The following is a 12,801-nucleotide window of genomic DNA, read 5'->3' as shown; positions in this document are numbered from 1 at the left end:
CGAATCGAAACTAGTTCAACTGATTATTTACGTGCCCAAACAGGACTCAACCTTCGTCGTGAAGAGTTTGCAAAACAACAACAAAAGGATTACTGGTGTAACCTTGTATTTAAATTCCTTTCCTCAGGAGGTGATAAATCAAAACTGCCAGGAGTACCACAGAAACATTTACAGTGGGCTCAACATTTCTCAAAACGTGCAGCTGTTATTGATGGCATTCTTGTGTATCGTGATGAGTTTATGGATAATCCTAATCACTATCGCTATGTAGTACCAGATGACATCCAGTTACGCAGACATTTGTTGCGAGTGTATCATGACTCTCCTATGTCTATGCACAGCGGCAGAGAAGCCACCTACCAGGCCTTGTCTCATGACTTTTACTGGAAAAACATGTCAAAACATGTTCGGAATTGGATACGCAGATGTCCTGACTGCATTCGTTTTAAAACCAATGACCAGCATCATGGTCCCATGCAGGTTCGTCTTTACGAACATCCATTTCACACCTTAGGAATTGATTATGTCGGCGAACTTCCAGTCTCACCGAGTGGAAACAAGTGGATTTTAACAGCAGTTTGTCCTTACTCAAACTTTCTTCGCACTATTCCTGTACTGGATAAACGTGCTACAACAGCCGCCCGTGCCTTGTATGACTATGTCTTCTTGGAATTTGGATTCCCTACTGTACTTCAAAGTGACCAAGGTGGAGAATGGACAAATGCAGTACGTCAGGAACTCACTAAGAGTCTATTCATAGAACATGTTTTCACCACAAGTTACCGCCCTCGTCTCAATGGCTCTACAGAGCGTGTGCACCGATGGTTAAACCCTGCATTAGCCATTTATTGTGAGAAAAATCAACAACTGTGGGAAGAATTCTTACAACCTGCAACCTATGCTCACAACACCTCACCAATACCTGGAACAGATCACGTGACTCCTTTCTTCCTGGTCTTTGAAAGACATGCTCCCTCTCCAGAGGTGCTCTCATTTGATTTGCCACCTGCACCTCTCTTCCAGTCTTCATATGCCAGAGAGCTCATCAAACGGTCAATTGCGGCACGAAAGAACTTTGATAGAATCAAAGCAGATCTAAAAAGAACTCAGCGAGAATATTATGACATGAATTCAAGAGATCTTCATGTGCCAGATGGAAAACGAGTTTTTGTCCGACTTCCTCCCCCAAGTTCAACTGCCAAAGGAGCAGCTAGCCGCTTTATCAGAAGATATGATGGACCCTTTCTTGTTGTTGGTCATGTTCACGGTCGTCAAGACTAACTAAAGTTACAGCACTTAACAACAGGCAAAGAACTTAAAGCAGTGAACATTGAAAAAGTTGTTGTAGTTCCTGATGGTGATCCTCATACAGATATCCGCCCTGATACTGAGCGAGAACAACCCTTGCAGACTGCCACACCTTTATTGCAAGAACATAATGTAGTTCGGCCCATGTCTAGTACGCTAAATCCCGATTTAAACAAGGTCGCACTTTCATTTGGACAGTATCTTAGTACATTATCAAAACCTCAGTGTTATGCTTCCGAAGCTTGTAAAGTTGTTTACCAAAGCTTACCAGAAGCCAGAGACATTCTTAACCGACATGGTAAACTCAAAGGACTTGTTAGCAACTGCCCTTACTTGTCGCTACAAGGCCGACCTCATGGGGGTACTTACCTCCTTGTCTTAGATGTCAAGCTTTTCCAGGAACTTAACAAGTAAACACTCAAGAAGGGGTGGACTCATGAGCAAACATTTGTTTTCGTTTTTTTTAACAACTCTGTTCGGATCGTTCGTTATCTATTGTTCCAGTTAAAACTTAAAACCCAAGAAGGGGTGGACTGTAGTGGGACACGTCGTGACCCTTACATAACGTAGCATTACGTAGTCACCGGTCGAAACCGGTTATCAGGGAGCACATGTAGTCGAGCAGTCAGCCATGTTGTCGAATCTAGTATGTTAGCTGATCGTTGAATAAAGGCCTTTGTGTTTAGTGTGAGCAACGACTCTTCCGTCTACAGCATTATGTTGCCAGTACCCATTTATACACCTGGGTGGAGAGAGACACTATGAGAGTAAAGTATCTTGCCCAAGTAATCAACACAATGACCCCGGCCAGGGCTCAAACCAGGACCACTTGATCTGGAGTCCAGCACACTAACCATAAGGCCGCTGTCCCTCCCATAAGTCTCCCACATAAGTCCTTATTATACAAATTGTTCCTTATACAAATCATCTAATTATTTCTGATACCGATATTCTTTTTTGTTCTTATTAGTATCTGAATGGTATGATGCTTACATTGCTTATGCCGAGCCTGATAAGCCATTTGCTGAGGAAATAGTTGAGACCTTGGAGAGCCCGCCATATTGCATGAAAGTGTGCACAGACTACCGTGACCTTTTGGCTGGTGGCGATCATTTGGATAACGTAGCCAAAGCCATTCAGACACGATGTGGAAAAGTCCTGGTAATTCTGTCAGAAAACTTTAACAGATGTCAGGATGCAGACTTTGTGACTAATTTTGTTCTAAGTCTTTCTCCAGGTTTGTTCGCACTTAAATCTTTGTGCTAACATGATCTCCCTTATGGTTAACAGTTTCTATGAGAAACATTACCAGGGCTCCAGACTAACGGTAGCCAACTGGCCAAAGGCTAATACAAATGCAGTTTTGGCTAGTAGATTTTGGACTTTCACTAGCCAAAATGGCTAGTGGAGATTTCAGGCAGTTTTGTGAAAAGAAACCGCAAATTGAAATCGACTCTGAGAGAACTGAACTAACAAGTACAGTGTTGACATATATCAAAGAATACACAAATTATGTATGGATAAGTTAAAGTTACCAAAAAGCGAACAAACAATCACTGTTAACTTCTTTTAGGAATTTCCAGTGATGAAAACTGTTTCTGCTAATTATTTGAATAGACCGCTTGGGAAATCGAGCATTATGTGTGGGTTGTAATGTTAATTAATAGAAACTCAGCTGTGTTCTATTGGAAATCCGCGAATCTGATTGGTTCTCCCACTGATTTCTATTCGCCGATAGAAAACAGTCCCCCGCGCGCGTAGCTCTTTAAGCTGTAAATTTTCTTGATATTTGTCTTCAAAGTGCACAATATTGTAGGTTTTGGACTGCAATCCTTAAGAGTTTCTACTAAAACAATTAGACTACTCGCCCTCGTTTTCTATGAGCGATAGTCAACTCGGCTGCGCCTCGTTGACTATTTGCTCATAGAAAACTCGGGCGGTGTTAATTAGTGATTGGGTAAGGTTGCATGAACAATGAGGGTGAGAGGTCGCGTACGTGAACGCTTTCAAAAAAGCTTTCATGTACACATTTAAGATTTGGTTTCGTTGGATACCCAAGATTATTCTGCAGTGGGTAGGAGCAAAAAAGGGAGGAAAAGACCCAATCAAGACCGCAAAGTGCCTCTGTGAAAACGCAAGTTTTTGCCTTCGTGGAACACTGTCTTTCCATGGATTTAGGAAGAAATTCGGCTTTTGTCTCCGTTAGCTTGGGAAAAACAAAACAAAAACCATGCTTGAACGTTCTGGCTAGTAGAATATTGGTTTTGGCTAGTGGAATCAAAGGTGTCACTAGCCACTAGGCTAGTTAGCAAAAAAGTTAGTCTTGAGCCCTGCATTACCTTAGAATCTTCCTAACCAGTAGCAAGTTTATACATAAATTATGCAACCCTCCAAGTTGTGACCATTTTAGTTGCCATGGCAACCAGAATTTTGAAGCTGACTACTAAATTATAGAACAAGTCACCAGCCTGGCAAATACAAGAAGACTCCCCAGAGTTTGATCAGACTATCACGATCCAAATTGAAAATATACTCTGAACATATGCATTTATGGATTCACTTTCAAAAATTACTTGTGCTATTTAAGCCTACTGGGGACTGAAATGAACAATATTATGAGTGGCTGCAACAATAAATCTTGTAAATAGTTTGTCTTAAACCTCAAACACAATTAAATAAATTAAGGTTTATTGTTTTCCTAATCCCTTCTTTGATTCAGAGAAAGATCATAGTTATAAAATGCTCCAAAGTACCCCAAATAACATGAACTGTGTGAAGAGATGCTGTTTACTGTGAATGTTGGCTGTTAACCAAAAAATAAGACCACAGGGCACAAGAACAACAACAGTGCAACTGCCTGAAGAATGACAGTAAAACTGTCTGGAACATTTTAAAAAGGCATTTTATAACCTCAGAGAAAGGAAGAAGGACAGTAAATCTATCTAAAACGTCATTTTGAAAGGCATTTTATAGAGGTCTTAATAAACTCAAAGAAATCCCGACCAGATGAAAAATGTTTTTAATAAAATATGTTTTGCGCAACTTGCAGAAGCATTCTTAATGTGTCTAAACAATACCATTCGTTTTTCCAGGGCCTCGGGGTAGCATTAGAATGAAATTGATTGTGATTGCCATCACTATAAAAAATGCTTTTAGGGGAAAGCAGTTTAAAGAGCAGGTCATATTGTTCCTTTTTGTTATGCTGGTAAGATAATTTCCAATACTGTGTTTTTTCTCAGATGTTAAGAAAAGGATCCTAATACCAATTGTGTACACGCCTTGTAAAATCCCATCATTGTTGGGGTTTATCACCCACTTGGACTACACAAGAGAAAGCCAAAGGAAGTACTTTTGGAACAGACTGACATTTGCGCTTGGTTACAGGCATTACGGTATGAGTAGTGAAAGACATGATTGGCCAATCTTAGTGTTCATTTTATTTTACTCACTTGATCCTGCTGTGGTAGTTAAAGGGACTAGCTATGTTACGGATTTTACCAGATTTTTGAACAGCCAAAATTTACTTGTGTCGCAGGAAACCTAAAAATAATAGTCCATTTTTATTAAAAATTGGTATATTAGAGCACTGAAACTGTTAACGAGCATCTTTGGCTGCGGATGGCTCGGATGGAAACAGATTGCAACAGTTTACTTGAAAAAGTTAGGCTAACGTTTTCAAGTTGTTTCCACGCGTCATTAAAAAATCGATATTTATAGCTGTAGGTTGATTTCTATCCGCAAATTAAGATTATATCTTCCTTTAGATGTTCAAAGATAATATTTTTTATGGGTTTAGTTGGCTACCACTAATTTCAGAACAGTTTAGACCAAAAATCTGCGAAATCCCCGTGACATAGCTCCTTAACTGACTATTTGCACAAATTTTTATCCCTTGATGAGGTGGGTAATGGTGGCGTCACCAACCATGTGTTCCATTACAAGGTGTTGTGGGAGGGGGGGGGGGGTAGTGGTATACCAAAATATATGAATACTTTTTTAAGAAATTTCTGAGATCGTGTTTATAACGTTCGTTACTACATGGGGCGTAGTTCTTACACATCATTAGTAAGAGCAGTATATTGTGACTGGTTATTCAAAAACATAATCATGTGAGCAATCGCTTTACCCAACAGTTCTTTCAAGCCACAATCGCTACATTCACTTAAAATACTACTTGTCAGTATTAGGTAAATATAACCATTAACTTCTTGAAAACACACTTTGCTGTTCAATTTTCTTTCAAGAATCGTCAGTGGAAGACATTCAGGATGTCGAATCCTCTGGCATTGTGAGCAGTGAAGGTGGATCAGTGAATGTGAACAGAGTCCGACTAACATGCCCTCCTGGAGCTGTGGACGATCCTGTGAACATCAAACTTAAATTAGAAGAACCTTTCATGCACTGTGGTCTGTTAGTTCACCACGGACTTGAAAACGATGCAATATTTGCTACGCCAATAATCAATTGTCAGCCAAATGGCCAGCTATTTAAGAGACATGTCACTTTAACAATTGCATTTGACATTGGGAAAGTAAAATCCCATGGTATCGGTAACTTAATTGTTTTACATGGCACACCAAACGCAGACGGAAGAATCTATTGGGAGGACGTTACTTATAACTCCAAGTTTAGTTTAAAAAAGGTGGAGTTAAATGTGAAAATCACTCAGTTTTCACTAATTGCAGTGCTATTGAGGTTAACATGGGTTCAAACAAAAGAAATTGTAACGCGGTTTAACCTCATATCCTTCAAATATACGGTTTCGGTGCTCTTCAGAGGCAATCACGAGTATTCACCTTTCGACGAGCTTGCTTTCGTGTTCATGAGCCAGGACATCTACCAGGAACAGTTCTACAGAGAACATGAAGATTCCGCCTTGATGCAGCTCAGAAGTAATGGGTTTGAAGAACTTGGCTCCAACATTGGGCAAGAAAGTAATAATTATATTTACAACAAGGAAACCCTAACACTTGCAATTCAACTGGGAGAAGATTACAAACCGGCCAACAACCAGCAAGAATGCATGATATTTACCGTGGACTCTTCCGTTTGGTGGAGTACCGGACATGTTATCAAGCTGCCATTGCAGGGTTCTAGCGCTGAAGGCAAAATACTTTGTGGAAGAATCACTGTTCAAGGCGAGCATGGACATGTTCGAGAAGATCACTTCTGTCAATTAGGTGAGGTTCACTTTTTAAACTTTGCCATAAACGTTTCACCAATAGTTAGAATGGTAGTTTATGCGGTATGAAGCAGTTATTTAAGACCTAAAAGATGGAGCTTGTCAATGGATGAGCAGGGCTTGAGAAAAAAACTTGGAAATCCAGCTTGCTCTTTGGACAAGTATCACTTAAATTTAACTTTCCCAGGGCAGTTGCATCTTGTCTTAGTTTACTTTTAAGTGCCTTTTTTAGTTTTGAGAAGTTGCTTGCCCCACACAAAAATCTATTTGTCCCGGACGACCAGATGGAACTCTTTTCTCGAGGTGACCCTATTCGGCGAAATGGCACTAATTTGCTTGCAGTTAGCATAACCCTGCTTTGCTTGCAGTTATCAACCTAACAACAAACAAAAGCTAATCGTAAGCAACTGGGGTGAAAATTAATGCCATTCTGTCCTCTTGCCATTCCAATACGTTTATCAGTTTTATTGTAGGTCTTTGTTATTTCACATATATTGCCTTTACTTTATAACTAACATAATTCGAGAGCCAGAATCAGCAGGCCACTGACTATACAAGGTTACACTATCTAGTCCGCACGGAAAAAAAGAAATCAAATTTCAAAGCACAGCATACAATTTCTATTACAGATCGGTGTGGCTATGTCAGACGCCTTTTAGAGGTAGAGAACGCTATTTTCAACCTTAAACCTGTGATCCGAAAGCTTGAGTTGCCTGAGGAAACATTAAATCAAGTTGTCACATGTTGGCAAAGTGAGGTGAAACAACTGGAAATGATTTTCCAATGCTGGCCAGAGAAGCAGGGTAGCACAGACGATTTTGCCTTGCTCAGAAAAGCCCTCAAAGGGTTAGAACCTGAAGGTAAGCTGTCCTTTTTATGAAAGAACAAAGAATATGGACATGCTTTTCGTGAGAATTTCGTATGTGTTATCTTAGCCTAAAAAATGTAGTCTCCCTATTGACGTCTTTGACTTGGGTAAAACGTCATTAAAAACTGTAATTTCTGAATTTTGAAGAAGAATATTTTTTTTGTTTCATGATACTGCGATATTTTGTTCAAATAATGATATTCAAATCTTGACAAAAAATATCGCGATTCACCGGTGCACCGGTGTATCGTTGCAGCCCTAAAGACAAACCTGTCCAATGGGTTATACGATGAAGAGATTCCACCACACATTATTTACGAGTCTATGGCGTCAAGACCGTTAATGTATTGCGCCCTTGTTAATGAGATTCCACCCCCAAAAAGGGGGCTAAAATATCCCAACTATACTACTCATGTTTCTATTTTGTGTTAACACTATTCTTTATTAATACATGTTTCCGGACCCTATTTGTCAAGGTATATTGTTTTGAGTATGCTTAAGTGTCAGCCCATTTTCAAAAAAAAAAAAGAAAAACTCTTTCCACAGCAGCTTTTGTTTTTATCTTACATTTTTACGTTGTAAATCCCTTTTATATGGTGGTTCATGCGTTATTTTTGTGCTAGATTAAAATGCCATCTATTTCCCAGATTATGCAGCACATGTACAATAAAAGTAACAGGTGATACGACTACTTGCTGTCCAATTAATAGGATTCAAAAAAGATCCTTGGACTGCCCAATTATACTCGGCCCAATTATACTCGGACTGCCCAATTATACTTCTTCCAATTTGGTAGTCCTCAGAACTTTTATGATCCAATCAATTATTTTCAAATTGTAAAGTACGTAGTCGTATCACATAAAATGATGTGAAACTTAGTTATTCTGCTAACGTTTTGTATTTAGCTCCCTAGTGAGAAAACACCTTCTTGACAATGCATCTTTTTGACATTACCATTACTTTACTCGAATTCAATCCAAATGACATCTATTCCATTCACTTCATTTTAGAATACAGAGTGAACGAGAGAGGACAAATGCATATTGAGCACTTGAGAGAACTGGCGGTGACGATTGTGGGTTTGCAGCACAAGGAGCCTAACATGATGAAGTACTTGGGTCATGAAATCAAAACGCTCTGCAACTCAGTACTGAGAGACTGCTGCATCGAGATTGCAACCTCAAAAGAGGATTTGGACTTAGCCACTTCAACAGAAAACTGGGCAAGTCTTCTTGAGATGCACAAACTAATATCCGAAGACGCTGCCAAAAAATGCAAGCGCATGTGCTCGTCTCCTGAAGAATCCACTGCAGGAAATTTCCTCATGATCGTTCCTCAACTTGTTCAAGCCATCAAAGAAATTTTCCGAGATAAGAAAGTTTTACAAGTGCAAAGTGGTTTGAGAGGAATATCTGATGAAACAACGTTCAAAAACATTGCTTCAGACATTCGGGAGGCTGCACAGAACAAGAGCATATTTAAGCTTTTGAGTGAAGTGTGTAATATTCTTGAAAATTTGTGTCACAACAACAATGAAAACCGATCGACAGAAGACGAAATACGTGAATGGGGTGGCTCTGTTATGATCATTCCAATGCTGCAGTTCATAGAGACGTTTTTCCAAAGTACTGAAGCGCAAAGATTGTACAAAAGATTACATGTTTTCGCAGTCGCAATAAGACGCATCCTGTCAAACCCCACTGCTTTTGAAGGGAACTTCCTGCGTGATTTCCACAACGTTGCACTGAGTCTGCTGCAGTTTGCCAAATTTGATCCATCACAACTTGTGCGATTTGAGCTGAATAACCCAGCTAATTCATCCAACACTCAAGGCAATGATGAATTGAAGTACAACAAGTCAAAGGAAACCTTTTCGCAGCTCTTCTGGATCAGCAAAGAGTCTGAAGATGAGTTACAACTGGAAGCAGTTGCGCATGTTCATATTAACGGAAGTATCCACAGCATTGGGGCATTTGAATCAATGGTCACACTCTCTGCGTCCTGCAGCGAAGCCATTGACAGAGTTCCAATCCCTCAACTTGCTGTAGCTGTCAAAAGAGAACGCGATAACTCGGGAAACCTTCGCGTTTCTCTATTTGCAACTAAAAAGGAGAATGTCCGAAAGGCCTTAAACTATCTGGAGAACGAATTAGGAGCAGATGTGGTTGATTTGAAAGGAACGGAAATCACACAATCTCACCTTAAAGTGCGCAGCTTTGCTAAAGGTGGAACAATCGTTAAACTACGTTTGCTTCACAAATGGGGATCAGAGGCAATTCTTCTTGAGAGCAACGATTTTGTGACTCTTGCCGATTCAACAGCAGGAGGCGCTTGTGTACCAGATCCCGAAATAGCAGGTTTGTAAATTGAGAAAAAATAAGTAAACTACATAATTAGTAAGTATTATTGTGACCGACCGACCGACCGATCGATGGGGCTCTGAAAAATACTAAGAAACTTGTTAAACATTCTGTGCTTATTATCTGTAAAACCATTGAATAACGTGTGTATTAATATGCAACATATCTGAAGTGTTAATTTCCTATAATAAGGACAGGCTTTTCTCATCCCACTGTCAGTTCCCCCACCACCTCACAACCCCCCCCCTCCCCCCCCCCCGCTCTAGAGACGTGTGAAATTCAACCTGAAAAATTCCATGCGATGACATAGCTCTGTGTTGTGTATCTAAATTGTTGTTGCTTGGATTTGTATTTTCGTTAGCAAGTAAACAATCAATCAGAGACACTACACGAAGGTACGTCATCAGTGGGGAAATTTTTTGTTTGTTTGAATGTCAGATGTCTCTTGCGCATGGAGCGAATTGAGCAGGCCACCGCACGTCCAACTAGTTTTTAAATAAAAGCCCTTGCCTTATATAAGGGCTCTCTAATAAATGTATCAAACTCGTTCTTATTGTTCATGTTGTAATAATTACAGTTCAGAATTACAGCTTTACTCTGAAGTGCTTCAAAGTTGATTTTTATATCTAGCTGCAACACGGATCAAGCATTTTAAATTCCTTTCTATCGCTCTTTCAGCTGAGATGGGTCAACTGGCCATAAGGAATGAATTACCAGCTCTACCAATAGCGCGTGGCTCGACCGCTGACAATTACAGCAGAAACTTTGTGATGGATCCTTCAGATGCTGAGTTGATACAGAGACATCTACATGAACAGCGCGGGCGTGTGGGTGAGAAATTATATGTCTCCCTAGAAAGACGGACGTTGAGACGAGTTACAATAATAAGTAACTTAGCCATGTTCTATTGGAAATCCTTGAATCTGATTGGTTCTTCCTTTGTTTTCCAAGGTTTCGATAGAAACCGAGAGCGAGCCGTCTAATTGTTTTAGCATAACCTAGTGTCCTAGTGGCTCATCTTTTAAACACAGATTATCGCTAGAATTGATTTATTGAAGGTTTTAATTGATCAAATTCAGCGAAAAAATGACTGCCCGCTCCCGGTGGTCTATCGATCGATAGACGGCACCTGTGTAGCCAATCACATTGCACGTTTTGCTGATAGACAGTCGCTGGGTTATGCTAATCGCTTTAAGGGACAATTATACTTGACTTCTGACTTAAAAGTACATAATATTGTAGGTTTTAGACTGCAACCAGTTTAGAGTTTCTACAAAAACAACTAGACTACTCACCCTCGTTTTCTATAAGCGATAGTCAACTCGGCTGCAGCTCGACTATTCGCTCATAGAAAACGAGAGTGAGTAGTCTAATTGTTAATAAGAACAGCTTAGAATACCACATGACGAACACAAGACGAAGCTCTAGAGAGAAGGGAGAGAAAATGAAATAGGTCCCAGCCTGACCAATCGATCAACATTGATATCGACTGGTATTGGACAACCGATGGCCAATCGCTAGTCACAAGTTATTAAAAAAAATAAGTGACGAAATTTTCCTTCATCGATTTCCAATCTTGATCCATTGATCGGCTGTTATCGATTGATATCAACAATCATCGATTGATCAGGCCGGGAATCAGTTCACAAATACGTGCAGACAATTAAATTCGAAATGTAACCGATTTTCTAACCATCACTCTTATTTCAGAGATCCACTACCATCAGAGTTTCCTGAAAGGTCACGTGTGCGTAGCGGGAGAGAGTACAAGTCTCAATGTGCACATGCCCGCTACTGGACAGCGGTATGTCATGAAACCTGTGTTTAGTGTTTGTCTGTTTCCCTCTGTTTCTCTGCTTCGTGGCGATCTTCAAAACGGTTTTCTGTAACCACTGAATGGAACTAAACAAAATTTTGACAAAATCTAGTCCTTCCTTTTCCTTCCTCCACTTTTTAAAGCGTAGCTGTCTGATGTCTGTATGATGTCAAACGACATCATAAAAAAAATATCCGAAATTTGATTCTTTTGATAGCACAGAGAAAACATTGTTCCTATTAAATAATATTGACAGATTTATTTGTAAAAAAAAAACTAAGTTACTTCATTTATGAAGCAACGCATATAAGAGAAAAAAAAAAGCCTTGTTAACGCCAAAGTTATATTTTATTTTATTTTTATTTTAGTTTTACTTTTGTAATTTCATATATTCTGCTATTGTAATTTCATATAATTATTTTCAATATTGTATTTTAGGTAACACCATCTATATAGGAATACCAATAAATTGTTCTTGTTGTCTGAATGTTTTTAGTTTCCTAGAAGCTGGATCAAGTGCTGCTCCCCACAGAAGTATAACCGCAGGAACTGGGACAAACGAAGGGTGAATCGTTGCCATCCTGTAAAAAGACAAGTAGTTGATGAGAAAGGAGTTCATCTCATCTACCCCGGGGGTCGAGGTCTCCCATATGAAAGGAACGGATGCTCGTCGCCTTCCGTGTAAATTACATTAACCAACAAGATCTCGCTTTGATTCGCACGTGAAGAAATAAATAAGCTGTTATACTGTGTTGGCGGTCTGGGGCGATTAAGCATCAGGCTAAGCAGTTAAAAGGTTGTTTTATTAGTAGAAACATAGTTAGTACTTACTATGGTAGAAGTGAGTTCCACAGTAGAATAATGGTAGTATAGATGTACCACAAGCAAAACCTTCATCTGGAAGAAGGATCTTTACACATGCCGAAGCAAGTGACTGGAACTTGCTCCCCACTGAACTAAGTAAACATACTAAATTATGTTTTTTTAAAAACCACGACTTTTAAAATACTTGAAAAAAACTGGCATTGAGAACCATAAATGCTCGGTCTAACTTTTTTTACACCTGTATATGTGAATATTTTTAAAGTATATTTTAACGTAATTTGTATATATCTATAAATATTTGTAAGTTGGACGTCTAATCATAGCAATTTTTGTGATCGGGTTTTCTTGTTTCAATGCGTGAGACATCGCGAACGATTTTAAATGTAATTACAATTGCCAATAAAGCACTTGTTTAAAACCAGGGAGTGTAAACGTTGTCCTC

At 39.4% G+C, this 12,801-nt stretch overlaps 1 protein-coding gene across 2 annotated transcripts in view; it reads left to right on the top strand.

Moving 5' to 3' along the window:
• Positions 1-12,765, top strand: part of LOC144661084 (uncharacterized) — a 34,088-nt gene extending 21,323 nt beyond the window's left edge. The window contains exons 4-11 of one of the 2 annotated variants that reach the window (XM_078521791.1): positions 2,279-2,545; positions 4,548-4,700; positions 5,553-6,488; positions 7,120-7,350; positions 8,369-9,715; positions 10,397-10,549; positions 11,429-11,522; positions 12,039-12,765. In XM_078521791.1, coding sequence (XP_078377917.1) covers positions 2,279-2,545; positions 4,548-4,700; positions 5,553-6,488; positions 7,120-7,350; positions 8,369-9,715; positions 10,397-10,549; positions 11,429-11,522; positions 12,039-12,219 — 3,362 coding nt within the window. In that variant the 3' untranslated portion in view covers positions 12,220-12,765. Of the gene's footprint in view, positions 1-2,278; positions 2,546-4,547; positions 4,701-5,552; positions 6,489-7,119; positions 7,351-8,368; positions 9,716-10,396; positions 10,550-11,428; positions 11,523-12,030 lie in introns of both variants that reach the window. The other variant, XM_078521792.1, reaches the window with a different exon arrangement.
• Positions 12,766-12,801: the final 36 nt, after the last annotated feature.

The sequence above is a fragment of the Oculina patagonica genome, chromosome 7, assembly GCF_052425735.1.
Source record: "Oculina patagonica isolate OP01 chromosome 7, crgOcupat, whole genome shotgun sequence".
In the NCBI taxonomy this organism is placed as follows: domain Eukaryota; kingdom Metazoa; phylum Cnidaria; class Anthozoa; order Scleractinia; family Oculinidae; genus Oculina; species Oculina patagonica.
The sequence above is the reverse complement of the archived record's forward strand: the minus strand, read 5'-3'. Positions and strand labels throughout refer to the sequence as shown.